The sequence below is a fragment of the Dipodomys merriami genome, unplaced genomic scaffold, assembly GCF_024711535.1.
Source record: "Dipodomys merriami isolate MVZ:Mamm:240054 unplaced genomic scaffold, mDipMer1.0.p SCAF_354, whole genome shotgun sequence".
Lineage (NCBI taxonomy): Eukaryota > Metazoa > Chordata > Mammalia > Rodentia > Heteromyidae > Dipodomys > Dipodomys merriami.
The window spans coordinates 394,718-414,754 of NW_027205093.1; the positions used below are offsets into that span (position 1 = coordinate 394,718).

The window sequence follows — 20,037 nt, forward strand, 5'->3', positions numbered from 1 at the left end:
CAGATGGTATTTCCAGAAAGCTCAGGAGCTATTCAGCACATGCTCTTACACAGACAGAGCATGTGTAAGGTAGGCTGGGCTAAATGCATTTTCAACATGGTATGTTTTTAAATCTCATTTTGCTTAGTGCCAGACCTGGACCTTGAAGTCAAGGCCTAGGTACTGTCCTGGAACTTTTTTTTCTCTCAATGTTAGCTCTCTACCACTTGAGCCCCAGCTCCACTTCTGGCCTTTTGGTGCTTACTTGGAGATGAGTCTCACTTACTTTCCTGCCCAGGCTGGCGTCGAACCACCATGCTCAGATCTCAGCCTTCTGAGGTCTGAGGTCTGAGTCACAGGATGCCAGCTCAACATGGTATTTTAAACTCGTAATGGGTTTGTTCTGCTCTAATTCATCAGAAGTAGACAAGTGAATTTTTTTCTTCTTAATTTTCCTGAGAAAACTGACTTATCACATTATAGCTTGCTTTTAAAAAGCCTGAAAAAAAAATAAAATAAAAAGCCTGGTTTCCAGCTTCCTGGGAACACAGTCCCTGGGGGCAGAGGGACTTTAATTTCTGCTTTAGTTCCGAGGGATGGGATTGAACAAAGAAAATCCAAAGCTAAAATCATGACTCTAAAATTGGATACAAAAGTAAATATTTATTAAGATGACCCCATCCCCCTGCCAAAAAGAGAAAAAAGAAAAAAGAAGTCATGACAAATTGTTAGAGATGTTTAAAGCTTTCAGATTCTTCGGTACTTTCTGAGGCTAATCCCTGTAAGGCTTTGTGTCAAATAGTTCCTGCAAACTGAACTGTCTCCCTGTTTGGAACACTCCACATCTCCCCATGACTGCCAATCCCGGGTGCATACAAGCTCATCTCCCAAACTCATCTCCCAAAGCTTAGTGTCCTCAGTTTAGTAGGGAACAGGCCTTGCTTACCCCCGCCTCCCGCCATGTACCCCCTCACATCCAGCACGCAGCCCCTCCCCCAACTCTCTCCTGACCCATCTCCTCCTCAGACCTCAGCCTGAGGAGGAGACCAGCCTCCTCCTCATCCTGGCTGAGGCCACGTCATGTTACAGACCACACCGCAGTTACTCCAAACCTAGCTGGCCTGGTTGGCTTCCCTTCCACCATTTTCTAGCTCAGTGACCTTGGAGTTGGGTGATCAATCTCCTGGGCCACAGAGTTAAGTATCCCTAGAAAGAAGGAACTGAAAAGACCTAAGCCATAAGATTCCCTAACCAAGAAATGTTCTTCATAGATACAGAACCTGGACATCCAGAGACAGACAGTCAGACAACAGTAATCCTTGCATCAGACAAGCAGACCTCCGAAAAGGTGCAGGTACAGTAGCCCATCACACCTGCATGCTATATTAATATGGGGCAATACTGGTCTTGAGACACATAGATTCACTAATTCGCATTTGTTAGTCTCTACTTAAGAGATACTTGAGGATTTCAGATAGGATGGGGGAAAGGACAGAACAATGCAGGACTGAAATTCACAGTGATAAAGCGTTGGCCTATTTCACAAGCCTGCGGGGACCTGGGAAGAAATCAGAGAATGCTTCATAGAAGAGATGACTTTGGGGCTAGGCATTGTAGGGTGAGTAGGAGTTTACCAAACAGGTATGGACAAAAGAAGGACACATGTAAGAGCTAGGAGGTAGACAAGTGCATTGGGCATTCCGGGGAGATGGACATTCACTGTGGCCCAAGCCACAGAGGGTGGAAGGGGCTGCAGATGGATGGAGTCTGTAGAGCTTTGAGTGCTCAGAAAGCCTTGGGTAGGTCTGGGTGGATCGAGCCCACCCACCCACTCACCCACCCCACAAGAAACTCACAAAGGACGAGGCCAGGCTTGTTTGAATGTGAAAAATACTCTTATTTCAGTGCTTGCTTTTTATGGCTTAAAAGCGCATCTCCTGCCTGCCTGGAACCCCAAAGCTTTGGTACAGCTGTAGAGAAACAGCGTTGTGTTTCTATGGGACAGACATGGGGGGCTCCTCTGGCTATTCCTCTTGCTGTGAAGCAGAAAGTATTAGAGGCATTGGCGTGATCCCCCCCTCCCCAGCCCCCTCTCGGGGATTCTGGGCACCCTAGAGCCCATGACCAGCCCATGAATTGAGATCCTGCACTCTTCCAGTCTGAGGGTGGGGGCCTGTCATGCAGCCAGGGTGGGTCTGAGCTCACAGCTGCCGCTCCTGGGCTGTGAGCTTGCTTGGGGGTGGGGAGAGGGGAGGGGGATGGGGACAGGGCTGTGTTCCGGAGGCTGGGCTGGGTAGATGTCTGGTTGGTGGCCAGCACCCGCAGCTAAGGCGCTTGGGGTACCCAGGCATGGACATGAGCATCCTGTGGGTAGGACGGGGCCACCTAGGGCTCTTGCTCCCTAGAACTAGACCTGGAGGGGGGGGGAGGCTGCAGGGCGGGGCGGGGACCAGCATGGTGGTCGCAGTCTTACTCTGAGCTGTCTGGGCCTACAGAGGAAGGACCTGTGTGGAGCAGGGAGTGGAGCCCGTGTTTATTTTTTAAGGCTAGGCCACATGGGGCATCAGAATCACAGGGCCCAGAAGGCAATGAGCCACTTCTGTTACTGCTAATCATGAGAACATGGACGCTTTGAACAGGGAGAGTAGATTGTGGCCAGACTGGAGGCTCACACCCAGGGCGCTGATCCCTAGCTTCCTACCCCGTCAGCCTCTTCCCTACCTCTTTGCCTCAACTGGGCCTTATGAGATGGGTTCCCCAATAGCCAGGGCTCTGGTCCTCTCAGGTCAGGGCTGGTGTTACAGAGAGAGCACTGGACTGTGAGTCAGGGCATGGCTCCAGCCCGGGCCCTGCACCCTCCACCCTCGCCCATGCCCACAGCCCCTGGGGCACGGAGCAGCTGCCTCCCTCTCTGAGCTCAGCCTCCTCATGCAGAAGGCAGCTCCATGCCACCACTGCTTGGGCCCCTGGGAGCCCAGTGAACCCAGGAGGCATCTGGCCCAGGACAGGACCATGGTGATGGAGAGCTGGGTGGGAGGCTGGGAGCCAGGGCTGCTGGCCTGGGAGGGGATTGGACCAGGCCTGCTCCCCCCATCCTCATCCAGCTCTGCTCCCCGAAGGGCCCATGGAGGCTGGGGGGTGGCCGCGGGAGAGGCACAGGCCACCTTCTGGAGAGTTGAGCTCTTTGATCCAGCTAGTGGCACTCTCCCCCTTCCACCCCCCTGCAAGGGGCTGCGGAAGTACTCACACAATATTGGCGGTGATCAAGGGCATCCCAAGGTCGACATAGCCACCTGACACAGAATATTCCTCACAGCTAAGGCGGGCAGGCTCAGAGTGCAAGAGGGGCCAGAAATACATTCCCAGCCAGACACCCCCACGGCCCCACCCCGCCCTAGGGGCATCGGGTGCTGGCTATCTTGCGAGAAGGGCTAGGTAGAGGTGCAGGCTCTCTGGGGCTTTGGTGGGCTGGGGCAAGTCCCTTAGGCGGGGCCGATGATGACGTTGCGATAGCCCTTCACGGCCTTCAGCTTGTCACAATCGAAGTTCACCACCAGCTTGTGCAGGCCCATGTCAAACGGCATCAGGTCCACCCTCACCTTCACTTCTTCCCCGGCTTCTACAGGGTCAGGGCTGTGGAGAGAGGAAAGGGTGAGGACAGGGGTCCCAGATCTGGTCTCCATGGCAGCGTGACACGTGACCAAGCAGCCAGGCTGCGTGGGAGCTGAGCGCCCGGCCTTGGAGAATGGAGTGGGATGAGCAGACAGAACAGCGAGCCTCATTCACAGCCCTCCACGGGGCTCTGCTGGAATGTAGCACAGGTATATTGTGTGCCCGTGTATGAGCGTGTGTCACTGTGTGTGCAGCTGCGTATGTGTACACGAATACACGTGCATATTGTGCACACACCTGTGAATGTGTGTACAGGTGTGCACGGGCGTACGAGTGTGTGCATGTAGATACGTGCACACACATGCCCCTGTGTGTGAGGAGTCAATAAGCAGTGTGTATTCCTGTGTCTGTATGTACAGACATGAGTCTATGAGGACACAACCACACTGATGATTGTACATGCGCGCACACACACACACACATGCCAGCTCCCTGACTGTGGGTGCCATCTCTGTCTGAAGGTGGAGCTTGGGGACTGAGGGCTGTGGTGAGGTGCAGGTAGGGGCAGCTGGGGGAGGCTCGCATGGGGTGGGAGGTGGGCGGGGTGGTGGATGGCACCCAGGCTGCAGGCCGAGGGCTAGGAGAGGAGAGGAGCTAGGGATGGGCTGGGCTAGAGCCCAGGGGCTGAGGGTGGGTGAGCAGCACTTACACCTCCACGATCTTCTGCTCCTTGATGAGGCCAGCTCCCTCCACTGTGAAGATGCAGCCCAGCAGGGGCACCGTGAGTGGGTTCTTCAGGACTACCTCGGCCACCAGCTTGCGGTTTTGCTTGGGTTCCCCCAGCATCTGGGGGCGGGGGAGGAGAAGAAGGGGGCAGATGGTAGGGGCAGGCATGGTGCAGGCTCAGCCCCTGCTATTCCCCATCATTTGGCCTACTCTTTGCTAAACAAAGCCCCGCCCAGCTCTGTCACTGCCCAGCCCTACTGCTATGCCTCAGTTTCCTCATCTGGAAAAAAAATAATAACCCACCAGGCCAGGTCTCTTCATGGAGCTGCATTGTGGCTCCATGGGACTCAGGGATGGAGGTTCAAAGCGTCTCCCTTGTTCTAGGGTCTGGGCACCATGCTAGTCTCTGCCCCTTTGTCATGGTGTGATCACTGTGACCCTCTCTGGCCTTTGATTGGTTCATGGGAAAGAGATGCTGGAGAGGTGTTAGTGAGCTCAGACGCACAGCACCCTCACAGCCTTCCTCTGAGTTTCCTTTATTCCTAGCAGCTGGGTCACTGTGGCGAGAAGATGGCGAAGATAATAAGCAATCAGGTATGGAGTATTGGTTTGTTTGTGTGGGGGGGACAAGGTCTCATTATGTAGCCTGGGCTAGCCTGGAATTCTTGATCTTTCTCGTGCAGAGATTACAGGCATGGACCACCCAGCCCAGCTCTCAGTCTCATGTTATCATGCCCTTCTAATGAGCTGCGGATGGTTCTAGGTGCTTCCTGTGGACCTGCTTAACGCACTTAGAATGCTAAGACACCTCAAGTGTTCTCATGAACCCCACCTTACAGATGGGTGCACTGAGGCCACAGAGGTGAAGCCATGTGCCTGAAGCCCTCCAGGCACTCAGATGCACGTTTGTGTGTCTAGCCACCTCTACCATGTCCCTGGTAGCACTGCCCAGGGCTTGGGGTCCAGCCCCACATCTCAAGCCCTGTGATTCTAGATCCAAAATCCCACATGAGGGTCCCATCTACTTTGAGAGTCCAGGAGTCATTCCTAGAAGCCACAAGCCCCAGTGTGGCCTTGAGATGCTTTTCTTCCATGAGGGCTTCCTAGGACTTGAGGAGCCCGGGAGAGGCCAAAGGTCTTAAGGCTGTGAGGACACGGGCGTTGCTGCTCTCCCAGGTCTGGGCTGTTCTGGCACCTGGCCTGCTCTTACCCGGATCTTGATTTCAGGATTCTCCAGGTAGAGGTCCCTCTCAGCCAGCAGGTAGTTGTTGGCAGCTGGTTCGATGAGGAGGCCTCGCACCTTGATGAGGTTTGACTCAGTCAGGTAGTCGCTGTATTTCTCGTAGAGGATGCGAAGGGGAATGCTCTTCTCTGCAGAAGGGGAGAGAGAGGGTGCTGTGAGGACTGGATCCTTGCTGCCTCCTTGTCTCCAGAAGCACAGAGAATGAAGAAGACATTTAAGGTCATAGCACAGGCTCTCCAGGGGATGCCCAAGAAGGCGTAGGGAAATGTGGCAGCACAACAGGTAGGGAATACTCCACCTCACCCAGGCCAGGGTTCTAGTCCTTCCTCTGCCCTTTCTAGCAGGTGGTCTGTGCAAGCCTCCTTCCCTCCCTCCCAGGAACTGGACAGTGAGGGTCTGAGAAGGCTGGGAAACACCTGGCACTGTGGAGCTGCCGCTTGGGGGAACAGAGAGGCAGCTGGCTGCGGGGCACTGTGCTTCTTGGGTCTTCTGCTTCATCTTTGCAATAGCCCAAATGGCACTGTGTTTGCAAATGAGGAAACTGAGGCTTGGGCAGGTGTGCCCACGCCCACACACAGCTGGGCTGGCCATCGGGATCTTCAGTCCCCAGCAGCATGACCACCCTGCAAGCGAACCTACCTTCCTGGAGCAGAGCTGGCTGCACAGGAAGTACTAAGCGCTGGGGACCGCTCCCAGCCCCCGCCCCCCAGCTCTGTTCAAGCCCTGGCTAGCTGGGTGGCCCTGGGAAGATGGATGGCCTCCCTCTCGCTTGCCAGTGACCTCCGGCACCTGATGACGAGGAGAAAGCTAGGGCTGCAACAAAGCCACACAGCAGTGAGGGGCCAAGAAAGAAGCGATGGGGCCAACCCCTGGGCTAGACCACAGAGCAATGGTGTGGCTTTAGCCTCCTACCATTTTCTGGCCAGAACAACCGAGACCTGAGGGGCTGGCGTTGGCAGAAGGCAGAAAGGGACAAGGGAAGGCGCATGGACTTAAGCCTGGCGCCTCACTCAGAGACCCTGGGCAAGTCCCCTCACCTCTCTGTTGTTGTCCGGAGCTGTGTGGCCTGTCCTGCCCTCCGTGCCAGGACGCCACTCCTGCAGCCCAGCCAGTCACCACTTTTCATGTGTCATGATTTACACGTTGCTTTTCTATCAATGAACTGGCTTTATATGTTAGCCCTTTCCCCCTCCCTCCTTTTAAGGAAACACTTCATCACTACACGCAGCAAACATGTGTCACTCACTCGTCACAAGCAGAAGGGACCCTGGGAAGAATAAACACATGTGCAGATAGCCATGCTGCTGCTGCTGCTTCCGGCTGGAGGCTCAGAGCCTGAGATCCGAACTTCCAGCAACGGAAGACGATTAGCAGGGACCAGGGAGCCAAAGCCCAATTAGCCCCCACTGGGTCCGATGGCTGTGGCCCACTCTGGAAAGCACCGCTCCGGCCTCCCCAGCCCTGTCAGCCCAGTGTGCGTCTGCCCAGCCTCTGACCAGATGACGTAAGCTGAGGGTGAAAAGCAAACGTCCATGCCAAAAAACACAAAAGGAAGGGAAAATCGTGCATTAAAAGAAAGACAAAAAGGGAGGGACAGTGACCAGCTCAGGAGCTGGCGAGCAAAGCGGAAACCCTGACCAGCCTCTCAGGAAAGAAGCAAACATGGGCCTCCAATAGCTGACTTTTCCAGGAGGCTGAGGCTGGACCAGGCCTGGGCCTTGCAAAACCACCATTCACAGCCCAGTGACCACAGTTTGGCCTCGGGCCCCAGGCTGGCTGGGAGGAGGAAACAAACGTGGCTGGTCTCAGTCACTCCTTGTTCTAGAAGGTACCCTAGCTATATTTCCACTGACCCACCTATTTGGTGAAGAGGCGAGGGATGGGGTGAGGACAAAAGAGGGAGAAGCAGCCCCCTATGGAGACTATGGGTGGGACTAAAGCACTGCCCAGCTGTCCTGGGCCTGGCTTCCTGTAAATCCTCTCATGGAAATTCCCAGATCATATCATCAAAGTGTGAGGCTGCGTGGGAGTGAGTCTGTCTCAGGTTGACTTGGGCTGTGGACGGCTTCTTGGCCCAGGTCTACTTCCAGCCAGAGGGACATAGACAGGACCTGTGTCCTCACCTCCCTCTCTCTGCAGCTTTGTCCCCAGAAGGCAGGACATCCTCTGCCGAGCACCCCCCACCCCGGGATGACGAGGACAGAGACAGGCCCGGGTGAACCCTGTAGAGCAAGGCCAAAGCGCCACGGTATCTGGGAGGCAAAGGGGACCCCATAGAGGTATCTCAGGCCCGGGCTCAAGTTCCCCTCATGATGCACAGTGCAAGGAAGAATAATTGAGCTTGGACAGAGCAGGGGTGCACAGAGATGGAGGGGGCTTGCGGGTCCTTTAGAGACAAGCAAATGGTGACCTAAGGCCTCCATGAAGAGAAATGCCCCAGGGCCACAGACAGCCACTAGGTGGCAGCAACAAGCAGGTTGTCGGGTCCACACGCACCTGTCCAGAGGGACCTCCATGCCATCAAGGTGGCAGGGACCCACGGAGCACCGGAAAGGCCCTGGGGTGTCTCAGACTCCCCTCTGCTCAGCGGGAGTGAAGCCCCCACCATCCCTGCCGCAACACTTCCCAGGTGTTTCCTGAGCACACATCTGCTCTGAGCCTTCACAGGTGCCAATCAACCAGGTGGGCGCATTGCCACTGTGGCTGGGCTGTGGGAAGCTGGCAGAGGCCGGAGTCAGGCAGGTCGGGCTGGCTCCAGCACACCTAGTCCTGGCGCCGAGCGAGGGGCTCTGCTCCCCAGGAGATGGCCATCACAAGGGCTCTGCCAGGCCCCCACAGAGGGTCTGCTCTAGAGAGGGGCCCAGGAGAGAAAAGCCTAGAGGTGGCAGGCACATAAAACACCACAGATCAGGGCCCCAAACCCACGCTTGCTTTCCACCAGTCCTGGGGCCAGGTTTGGGGCCAGAATAGAGGAAAGGAGAGATTCCTGGCTTGACAGGGAGCAGCAGAGGAGAAAGGGAGGATCATGTTCCCCAAAGAACCCACTGTGTAGTGCTCTCTACCCTCTCTGTGCAGATCCTCGTTTGGAGGAAGAGGTGAACACCTAGGCAAACAACCTCCAGTGTTAGATCCTGACTCCCAAGAGGTGGATGGGGACACTGAGGTTCATGGAGTCAGGGGTCACAAGAAAATGAGATGAAACAAGAATACGACATTTGCATTCGTGGCTCACGCCTGTCATCCCAGCTACTCAGGAGACTGGGATCAGTCTCAAAGCCAGTTCAAAGCCAGCCTGGGCAGGAACATCTGTGAGACTCTTATCCTCCAATGAGCAAAAACAGCTCAGAGATAGCACCTAGGCTCTGAGGACCTACACGTGCACACATGCACACGCACGCGCACACACACACACACACACACACACACACACACACACACACACACACACACACACACACACACACATCCCTACAGTTGCTCCGCAGCCTGGTTCAGACCTCAGACCTGCCCCTTCCTCACTGTGCCACCTGGGGGAAGTTACTGAACCTCTCTGTGCCTCTGGGATACAATCCACCTGTCCATCTGCCACAAGCATTCAATGCCTGGTATTCCTAAAGCACTGAGTGGCCACCATGCCAGCATCCATGAGGTGCCCAGGGTGATTCCCACCACACCGTTAGCCCGCCCGCTGGGACCCCAGAGCCTTACCACAGAAGGGCTCCAGGGTCAGATCGAGCGGGTCCATGGTGCCACACTCGGGCCCCAGGACCCCATTGTAACTGACGATGCGGGCACAAAGCAGGAGGCGTGTGTCACGGCTTTCCGAGGTGTTGTTGGTGATGTGGGCAAAGACGTCGAAGTCGCTGCCTACAGCCATGCTCTGGCCCACGCGGATGCGCATGTCCACCCCCTCCTGCACCTCCACCTTCTCCTCAAGCCTGTTCAGGTGGTTTGCCTTCGTGAAAGCCTCCCTTTCCTCCGGGGAGCCTGCAGGGGGAGGAGAGGAAGAGGGAGCCGTAGGGGAATGGGTGGGCCCGGGCCAGCTGGCTCTCAGAGCAGCCCGGAAGGAGCTCCCTTCCCTGCGTTTCTGTACCAGAAGGGAAAAGAAGATCCAGTTCATTTCTGCACATGTGAACTGTGTGGAGACCCAGCACCACACAAACTTTCCTCTGACTGCTCCTTCCTCAACATGCTTTCTTTCTCTTCTTTTAATTTTTTGTCGGTCATAGGGCTTGAACTCAGGGCCTGGGCGCTGTCCCTGAGCTCTTCAGCTCAAGGCGAACATTCTACCACTTGAGCTCAGGGCTACTTCCGGAGATAAGAGTTTCAGGGCCTTTCCTGCCCGGGCTGGCTTTGAACTGCGATCCTCAGATCTCAGCCTCCTGAGTAGCTAGGATGACAGGCGTGGGCCACCAGCACTGGCCCTTAGCATGTTTTCTGTTGCTGTAGGAGCCAAGATGGTTTTATCTTTAAGCCACACCCAGTGCCTTTAACAGTCCCTGACACACAGGAGGTGCGAATTTAATACAAACTTTCTTGCCTCTGATTGTTTTCACAGGGATTCCTTCCACCTGAAATCTGTTTCCTCCTCGTTTCTACCGTTCATTTCCTTGCATTCCACTTGCTATTCTTCTTTTCTTTTTTCCCACCTGTGTCATTGGGTGCATATGTGTTTTTCTATCAAACCAACAGCTCTGCCAGGCCCTTGCAGCTTATACTTGAAATCCTAGCCACTCAGGAGGCAGAGACTGGGAGGACTGTAGTTGGAGGATAGCCTGGATGAACAAGAACCCTATCTCATCCCATAGCTGGGCACAGTGGTGCACACCTGTCATCTCGCTATGGTGGGAAGTGTAAATCGGAACATCACAGTCTGGGCCAGAAGAGGCAAAGAAGCAAGAGCTTATCTCAAAATTAACCAAGAGCAGCAGAAAGATGCCTCCTTCTGTGTTGTGATGAACCCATCTCATTATGGTTAAGTTGCACGCTCTCTCTCTCTCTCTCTCTCTCTCTCTCTCTCTCTCTCTCTCTCTCTCTCTCTCTCTCTCTCCCTCTCTCCATTGCTCTTTAGCCTTCCCTATCCTCCTGCAAGCTCCCTCCTCCAGCTGTAAGTCAGACTCTGCAGGAAGGAAGCCAAGCTCTGGGAACTCTCCTCTAGATCTTTGCTGGACCTCCAAGTCCCTCGGCACAGACTCAGAGCAAGGAAAAGCATGGGGCTAGCGATTGGGAGTTTCAGATCCTGTTTCTGATGTACTGTGTAACACATAATAAACAGCACAGACATTACTAACTTTCATTTTTTTTTGTCTTTTTGGTGCCAGTCCTGGGGCTTGCGCTCAGGGTCTAAGCACTGTCCCTGAGCTTTTTTATTTATTTATTTTTCTCCTCAAGGCTGGCACTCTACCACTTCCAGCTTTTTGGCAGTTAATTGGAAATAAAGTCACGGATTTTCCTGTCTAGTCTGGCTTCAAATCACCATCCTCAGATCTCAGCCTCCTGAGTAGTTAAGATTACAGGTGTGACCCACGGACATGTCTGGCCTGACTTTCCTCTTGATGCATGCTTTCCTGAACAACCCTTGCCCTTCGTAGTTTTACTAAGAGTTAAACCAGCCCCCAAAAAGTGAGGCTTGAAAAAGACCAGGCTGGGGGGGAGGGGAAGAAGTAGAACTTCCTTTCCACCTCAGCAGCAAGTACCTGGAATTACAGATGTGCACTCCAGCACCCAGCTCCCACGGAATCCACGGCATAGAGAACTGTTTTCCTCAATAAATCACACCCTATGACTCGCTTCCTATGTTGACACTGTTTCTAAGGAATTTCCTATGATCCCTGGTATATACTAGTTGCACACACGCACATACAGGCTCAGGTCTATAAGGACCGGCAGCCCGGGTGAGCCCAGGCTCCAGTCCTCATCCCCAGGGAGGACTCCAGGCTGCAGGCGTGGCACCCACCTTCTGGGTACTTGTAGGTATGGGTGATGTCCTGGCGGTCATCGCGGCCCACGCTCTTGGTGCTGATCTTCAGCCCCACCACCAGGGAGCGGTTGACGGACTTGTGCAGGGAGCCGTCCTCCTGCCGGATCCAGTCCACCACATCGGCGTTGACCTCGGCGAAGACGAAGGGGGCATCGTACTTGGTGCTCAGGTCGCCCTCTTTGATGGCGCGCACGGGCACGGGGCCACAGCAGTACGTCCCTGACAGAGGAAAGGGGGGACGGCAGTGTCACCCGACCCAGCAGAGAGCCTCAACATCCCCGGACACAGTACTTAGGGCCCAAGTCCGAGGGGTGCTGATGATGGCACAGACATAAAGCTCTTCGAATCTACTAAATGCGATACCAGTATCTGACACACAAAGCAGCCCTGCGCTCCCAGACACCCCCATGGACCCTGGGAACCTGTGTGAGGAGGCTCTGTCTCATTCTGGCTGAGCTGGGAGGGGAATGCGTGGGGTTGCGTGGATAGGAGTGCTGGGCCAGCCCTCTGTCTCCCACTGTCCCAGTTACCACCAGAAAACCAGAAGTGGCACTGTGGCCAAAGTGGTAGAGCACTAGGCCTGAACAAAAGCGCTCAGGGAAAGCACCCAGGCCCCAAGGAAAGAAAGAAAGAAAGAGAGAAAGAGAGAAAGAGGAAGAGAGGAAGAGAGAAAAAGAAAGAGAAAGAAAGAAAGAAAGAAAGAAAGAAAGAAAGAAAGAAAGAAAGAAAGAAAGAAAGAAAGAAAGGAAGGAAGGAAGGAAAGAAGGAAGGAAGAAAGAAAGGAAGGAAGGAAGGAAGAAAGGCCAATTTCAATTTGTGCACACACATGCTTACATAGCATGCATGCATATGTGTTTGCAGCACACACAGGCAACTGTACACGTATGCTCACATGTGCACACCAGCTCACCTGGCATGTGTATGTACACACACACCACAATGCACACACAACACACATGCACAGCACACACAGTGTAGCACAAAGCATGCACTTGCACATAACGTGCACAGGTTCATAAACACGCACTCATACATACAGACCACATATGTTCACATAGGGGTGCACTGATCATGTATCCACACCACACCGATGCATGCACATGCTTGCAGGACATGGGTGCACACGTACGCAAACGTGCACTTTGAAATTGCCAGAGACTGCGTGAATGAGAATCATACTTGTTTTAAAAGATTTTTTTTTCCTCATAAATTCTAGAGGAATCCTGTTCGGCGAAGAGAAACAAGGACTCCCTGTACCCACGCCGCTGTGTGCCCCGATGGGGTCTTGGCTTGGAGCCCCAGCTCTGCCGCATTCCACCCGCGTGCTGGGGGCTCTCCATGCCACTCCTGAGTAAGGGGCAGAGCCAGGACTACCCACCTTCGCTCTTCTCCTGGGGTGTGGGGTCGATGGCCTGCCACCCCTCATAGCCAGGTTCTAGGTCCGGCCTGGTCATCCATGACTCCACCCAGCAGTGGAAGTTCCTAGTGGAGAACCGAAGCAGCGCACAGGACTTACGGCCAGCTCAGCAGCAGACCATCACCTGCAGGGCCCACCCAGCCCTGGGCCTTGAGCCCCACGCCCTCCTGGCTGCCCGTGCCTGTGGACAGCATCTCCCCTCTGCACCCTGCATCCTTTCTACCCGCAGCTTCCATCACTCCTCCAGCTGGCTGACTCCCAATTTCTTGGCTCCATCCTTCCTTTTCCCCATCGTGGCTCAGGATACCTCCCCACTCACCTAGACCACCCCCAGACCCCTGCCCTCAGCCACCCGCAGCCCCTGGGGAGCAGTGTCCCACAGCCCCGCCTCCAAAGCTGTGAGTGACAAGCAGGCACCCTGGGAACGAGCCCAGGCTCTCCACCTGACATGAGACCCCTGGCCACCTTCCAGGGCAACCCCCCGGACTTCCTCCTGCTGCTGGGGGAGGGGAGGGCCCAAGCATGGCCCCCTCGGCCCATGCTCACGTCTGCCTCACCTCCAGGGCACATTTCAAACCCGCCCGGCTCTCCTCACCAGATCATCTCGCTCTTGTTGCTCTCAAGCTCCCCGAACTCGTTGCGGAAGTACTCAATGAGCAGGTTGCTGTTCTGGTCGTGGGCCGAGTTGTAGTTGGTCACGACCCGGGTGGGGATACCGAGGCACCGCAGAACTGGGGGAAGAGGAGAAGGGGTTCCACACACCGCCAAGGGCCTGGAGACCGCGGCCTGCCTGCCCACCTGTACCCAGGTGCCCCTGTGCCCCTGTCCAGGCAAGAGGGTGAGCACAGCCGCTCTTGGCTGAACAATGGTGCTCGCCTCTGGTCACCCTGAGTCCACTGTGTCCCTCTTTCATCCTTCTAAAATGCAACGCAGATGTCAACGCTGCTCTGGTAAATCTCCAGTGGCTCCCGTGGCTCTGGTGCCTGTTCACCTCTTTGCATGCTTTGCTGCAGCCTCATGGACCTCCAACACCCCACACACCTGCTAGCCTCAGGGCCTTGGCAGTGCTATTCCCTCCTCCCAGAAGGCAGCCCGGCCCCACCTAGGCTGCGCATGGTGTGCCTTCATTACAGGATACAGGGCATTTCTATCATTCAGCTATGCAAGGATGTGAACAAACAGATGGGAGAAAACAGTCCCAGTGGGGGCAGGCCAGGGTCCTTGTGCTGGGCAGGTGGGAGACCCCCTCCCCCATCTAAAGCACTGCGGGCTCAGAAAAAGGCCGAAGCTGCCTTGAAAGGCTAGAAAATGTAAGATATGAACTAGCACCTGCTGACCAAGCTCAACTCTGCAGACTTTGCCTCCACGCAGCGTGCTAGAAGGACTCCCAGGGGGTACAACTGGCGAGGGAGGGGGCAGGGGAAAGAGAACTTTTGATCCTCCTTGCATTTTCTTTTTGGTGGGGTCAGGGCTTGGATCAGAACCCAGGGCCTTGCCAGGCAAGGGCTTTATAATTGAACTACAATAAACCTTTTCCCCCTCATGCTATGACACTATAAAAGTGAACTTCTCACACTAAGCCAAAAGAAAGTCAGGATCTAAAAGGTAAAATGAGAAACACCCCTCCCCTCCAACAAGAACCTCCCTCCCCCTAGTGTGGTGTCATGGGTGGGACTGTGTTTTGCTGGAAGCTGGGGGAGAGGGGAGAGGCGGGGCAGGGTGTGACCTTTGCCCTCTGGAGGCCACTGGCCAGCACAGAGCTTCCTGGAGGGTCCTGGGTTGCAGCCAGGCCATGTAGGGGTGCTGGCTGTGCACCATCACCTCCTGCCTGGTCCCCACCACTGCGGCCTCTGCCCAGGAAAGGGACCCCAGAGTCCTCAAGGGAGGCATGGGTCCTGACCCCTGACCCAGGCTGGTGTCCCAGAGGTCTTACTGTCCCATGCCAAGGCCAGGAGACTGCCCCAACCCCAGACACACTGGGCCCAGAGCCTGCTGGGTGACCTTGAGCCAACCACTTCCCCTCTCTGAGCCTTTGTTTCCCCCCTGAGTAAGAGGAGCTAAGAATAGCAGCATGTTCGGATGTCCTGGTGATTCAGGAAAAAGCCATGGGTGTGGGCAGTGTCTTCTGCCCAGGGCAGTAGCTGGAAGGCAATGGGGAACAGCAAAGTGCCCCATGTCTGAGGGAAAAGGCAGTCCAGTCAATGCCCAATGAGTCACGCATGTGAGAAAATGCCCAGGGAAGCAGTTGAGAGGGCTGGAGCACTAGCACCCCACTACTGGACTAAAAGGCACGTTTGGGTCCCAGGAGCTCCCTGTAAGTCGGATCCATGAGCCCTGTCTCCACCGCCTGCGTGAGGACACAGACTTGCAAACACCAATTCTCTTGCTCAAGTCCTCCTAGAAGTGAGGTTAGAGGCCAGCTGTGCCTCACACCCACTCATTCCGGCCAGGGCCTGAGTTGAATGAGTTTTCCCAGTGGCCCAGGAGAACAAGGATGCATGGGAGAGCCAGGCTGTGCGGTTTCTCCAGGAAGCCCGTGGGAATTCCTGGGAGGAGGCCTTTTAGGCCTCTTGGTGGGCAGGGTCTGGGTGGGGAGTTGGCCCAGAAAGGGGAATTCAGAGTCATCAGGGAACAGGAAATCAGGGCTGAGAAGGTGGGGGAGGTGGCGAGTGGGGGAGACGGAGCCAGGCACTCCACTCAGCCTGTCAGCATGGCGGCCAGGCTTCGGGGCTTCTGGAGACCCTTGTCTGGGATTAAACACAGGCCCAGAAAAGCTGCGCCCTCCACATCAGCCCTGAGCCCGCTGAAGTACCAGGCAGTGGAACAATGTGTTCTGTGCTGGAACTCATGGGATTGGACACCCCTTCATGCTAAAGGCCGCGATCGGGCCCCCCTTCATGCTACAGGAGAGGAGTGGCCCGAGGCAGGAGCAGAACCGGGGTCCCCTGGTTCCCACTCCGGGGCTCCCTGGTGGGTGCCAGCCCCCCACCCCTAAGCTGCCCCCCACACACACCCAGCAAGCAGCGCACCTGTGCAGGCCACGGCGGCGAAGACCCAGCACTGGCCGTACTTCACGTGCTGGCAGCCATGGTCCTTCCAACGGCGCAGGATGTCCACGCTGCCGATCCAGGACATGGGGCTCACCCCGTCCCCGTAGTTGTTATCCCAGCGCCCCAGGAGGACGCCCTGGTCGTCATTGCAGTTCACCTGCAGTGGGCGGGGCCGGGTGAGGGCGGGGCTTCGCGGGGTGAGGGCGGGGCCTCGCGGGGTGAGGGCAGGGCCTTGCGGGGTGGGACTCACTGGGCAGGGGCGGGGCCTTTCCCGGTGGGTGGGGCCTCGAGGGGCGGGGCTCGCCGGGCAGGGGTCCTCATGGGGTGAGGGCGGGGCCTCGTGGGGTGGGACTCACTGGGCAGGGGCGGGGCCTTTCCGGGTGGGTGGGGCATAGAGGGGTGGGGCTTGAGGGACAGAGCTCCTCATGGGGCGAGGGCGGGGCCTCGCGGGGTGAGGGTGGGGCCTCGTGTGGTGGGACTCACTGGACAGGGGCGGGGCCTTTCTGGGTGGGTGGGGCCTCGAGGGGCGGGGCTCGCCGGGCAGGGGTCCTCATGGGGTGAGGGCAGGGCCTTGCGGGGTGGGACTCACTGGGCAGGGGCGGGGCCTTTCTGGGTGGGTGGGGCCTCGAGGGGCGGGGCTCGCCGGGCAGGGGTCCTCATGGGGTGAGGGCGGGGCCTCGCGGGGTGGGCAGGACCTAGAGGGGCGTGGCTCGTGGGACATGGGCGGGGGCTCGCACGGTGGGCGGGCCAGGAGCATTCAAGGACAGGGCAAGGTCAGAGGCAGGGAAGGGAGGTGCAAAGGCACCCGGGAGCTACAGGTCATGGGACGTGGGACCCAGGACGTGGCTGGGGCTGGAGCCCAAGGCTTGGAAGCCAGAAAATGGGAGCGTGGAGGAAGCGCGGGCCCATCCATGGCTTGTCCCCAGGGCTGGGGCCATGGTGGCCCCTGACAAGCACCCGCCCGCCGGAGCAGAGCTCCCGCAGCCCGCAGCCCGCACTCACCATGGCGCTCACCACCCGGCCCAGGTAGATGGGGCTGCTGCGGCGCGCGCAGTCGCGGCCGGAGTCCTTCAGGAACTTGGGGTTGACATCCAAGAGCGTCAGGCAGGTGTCCAGAATCCTGTCCTCAAACTGTCGGAGAAAGCACGAGGGGAATGGGGGGGGGGGGCGGGGAGGACTGAGAAACCGCCTCCTCCAGGAAGCCCGCCTGGCTGCCTCCCCAGCTGCAGGTGCCCTGCTCCCTTTCACCAGCCGCCCGGGAGCCCCCTGAGAGGCCAGCGGCTGCCCCCGGCCCAGAGGGAGTGGGGGGGACAGCAAACAGGACAAGCATGTGATGGGGACGGGAGAGGGGTGCACCTGCAGCCAGGGCCTGGCCTGGTGACCTGGGGGGGGGACACACTGGGGACAGTGTGCTCAGAGTCCCCTAGGGCCCTGCCCCTGCCCCCTTTCCCTTTATCCAGCCAATTCACTGCCCTGGAAAACCTGACTCACCCAGATTCCTGACCACACAGCCCCCTCCTCCCTCCAGGCCTGGCCCCCGCCGCGGCGAGGGGAAAGGAGGCGGATTGTGTTTCAGCCTCACCCAGAGGAGAATGTGGCTTCTGCCCACAGCCCTCAGGGACGTTCATGACTGCACTCTGGACGTCCTCTCTGACCTCGTCTCACCACTCGCACCCACATTCTGCCTCAGGGCCTTTGCATCTGCGGTTTCATTTGCCTGGAATGTGCTTCCTCCTGCTCTAACGGCTCACCGGTTCTCTTGAATGTTAAGCGTTCCGTCTATCAGATTCGGAAGCCTCTCCTGTCACCTTCGTGGCACCGCACAGCTGACCTGTCAGGACTCTCCTGCCCGCCTTGGTTTTCGTCTTGAGGTCTAGTCTTGGACTGGGCTTGCCAAGCCACCCTCTGTGTGGCAGAACTGCTCCCAGGGCTTGAACTCTTTTGTGGGTTCCATCTGACTAAGGTTCAGGACTCTGTTTTCGACCTCATTCCTTGGGGCGCCCTCCCTGAGCGGGAACATACAGCTTCCCTCCCCTGAGTGCCACCCTCACTGCTCCCGATGCCTAGTGTGAAGTACACCCACCTTCTCCCATGACAAACTCCTACTTGCTCTTCAAAGCCCAGCTCAAAAATCCCCTCCTTAAAAAGCCTTCCCTGCTGGCCCTCCCCGCTTTCCCTCTAGGTCTTTCCACCCTGGATTATGAAGCATGTCCAGGGCAAGTCCCCCGGGGTGGCACAGGGCTGGGTTCAGGGCAGGACTTAGGAAAGGCCAGGGAGACTTGGCTTTGTGCCCTTTGTCTCCAGGGGACACAGGAGCCCGCGGCTTCCCGGTGTATTCTGCGCACCACTCCTCTGATGTCCCCCTGCAGGCTCCTGGCTGCCAGGCACCTGTTTTTGCCTTGATCCTTTATGAGGAAGCTGCAGTCAGCTGGAGCCTGAGACCACCCAGAACTTCCCGAGGGTCTGGGGGCTCCTGGAGGCCTGGACTTGTGACTCCAGCCTACAGGCTGCTGGGAAAAGCTGTGAGGTGAATCCACCCCCCCAGACATCCCCAGGCCAAGGGGCCCTAGATGCCCAGGTTCTGTTTTGTGAGTCTTGGCTGGGCCACAGAAGAAATGAGAGCTCTGGTGGACGGAACCAGCCTCATCGGTCTGTCTGTCTGTCTGGGAAACCACAGGACAGGAAGGAGCCATCTGGCTGAGCCCAACCCAGCCTAGATTACAAAGCCATGCCTGGGTTTACCCACAGATTTGTGTGGAATGATAAACAGTTGTTTCTTTTCAGCTAGTTTGTTACTGAGCAGGAGCTGGCTGATACATGCAGACGAGTGGTCACTGAGCAAGCAGGATCAGTATCCCTGGGAATCTGGGAGAACTCCCTCCCACCCGGCCCCCGCCCCCCTACCCCTCCCCCAGACCTGCTGAGTCAGAAACTGCTGCATTTGCTCTTGCAGCATCTCCCCAGGACTGCAGTGCACTGCGGGTTCAATACTCACCGTGACAGACAAGGGTTCTAAGCCTTCCCTTGTCGCACTCCTCACGCATGGAGAGTGCTCTCCAAGTGTGCATATTGGACCAACATAATCCTCACCGCCCCCCCCCTCTGAGTGTCCCAACCAACTTCACAGCTCCAGAAGTCTCCCCACATTCTCTCCCCCCACCCTTGAATCCTTTGCTGTGTGATCTCAGGCCAGCCTCCAACCTCTCTGGGCTTTCAGCCATTTCAGGATCTTGGCATGTCTGACAGTCTGAGCCAGGTGGTGCTGCCACCTGATCATGCCGTGGTCTCTGTGGCTGCCTGATATCCCTCCAGGTGGCCGTGAGGGGCAGGCGTGACCTACCTGCCCAAAGTTCCACGGCACACTCTTGATGAACTTGGCTGAGCCCTGGTAGATGAAGCCCTGCTGGTTGAGGACATACTCTTGCCTCTCCGCCTCTGAATTCAGGTAAACAGCATCCGCTGTGGGCAGAGAAAGGAGCTTTGGCTCGGGGTCTGGCGGGGCCCAGGGCCCCTGCAAACATGGCAGCCAGCCTTCCAAGTCTCCAGGCCAAGACAACCTCTCCTAGGACCTGAGACGCTTAGTTTGGAAAATGAGTCATCAAGCCAGGTGCCGTAGCACACACATGTAATCCCAGCTACTCAGGAGGCAGGAGGTAGGAGGATTGCCATCTGAGGCTGGCCCGGGTCAAAGCTTAAAACCGAAATGAAAACAAAAGGGCTGAAGTGGTAGGGCTACTTGGCTAGCAAGCCCAAGGCCTGGAATTCAACTCTGGGTACAGCAAAATTAACAACAACAACCCTAACAAGTCTAGTTCTGTGTCAATAAGATGAGGTGCCCCCTCCCATTTAGGGACCTGACAACCCACACAAGAGACTGAGCACTGAACTAGGAGCCAGGAAATCTGTGGTTCTGACTCTTGGTTGCTCTTATGCTCCGGGAGGTCACTTTGCCTTCTCCACTCACCTCGCAACCTCGCTGAGTCGGCCCCAGAGATGAAAGGCGGGTTGGGAACTAAAGCCCTGAGCCAGT

General features: G+C 56.7%; 1 protein-coding gene across 1 annotated transcript in view; it reads right to left on the bottom strand.

The window, feature by feature from the left end:
• Positions 1-622: 622 nt before the first annotated feature.
• Tgm2 (transglutaminase 2) overlaps positions 623-20,037 on the bottom strand; it is a 31,076-nt gene continuing 11,661 nt past the window's right edge. The window contains exons 4-13 of the mRNA XM_069988329.1: positions 19,348-19,466; positions 17,010-17,138; positions 15,987-16,164; positions 13,553-13,688; positions 12,919-13,022; positions 11,517-11,759; positions 9,269-9,547; positions 5,528-5,688; positions 4,301-4,437; positions 623-3,612 (exon numbers count right to left, since the gene is read on the bottom strand). Of these exons, the coding sequence (XP_069844430.1) occupies positions 3,462-3,612; positions 4,301-4,437; positions 5,528-5,688; positions 9,269-9,547; positions 11,517-11,759; positions 12,919-13,022; positions 13,553-13,688; positions 15,987-16,164; positions 17,010-17,138; positions 19,348-19,466 (1,637 nt within the window). The 3' untranslated portion in view covers positions 623-3,461. The remainder of the gene's footprint in view (positions 3,613-4,300; positions 4,438-5,527; positions 5,689-9,268; positions 9,548-11,516; positions 11,760-12,918; positions 13,023-13,552; positions 13,689-15,986; positions 16,165-17,009; positions 17,139-19,347; positions 19,467-20,037) is intronic.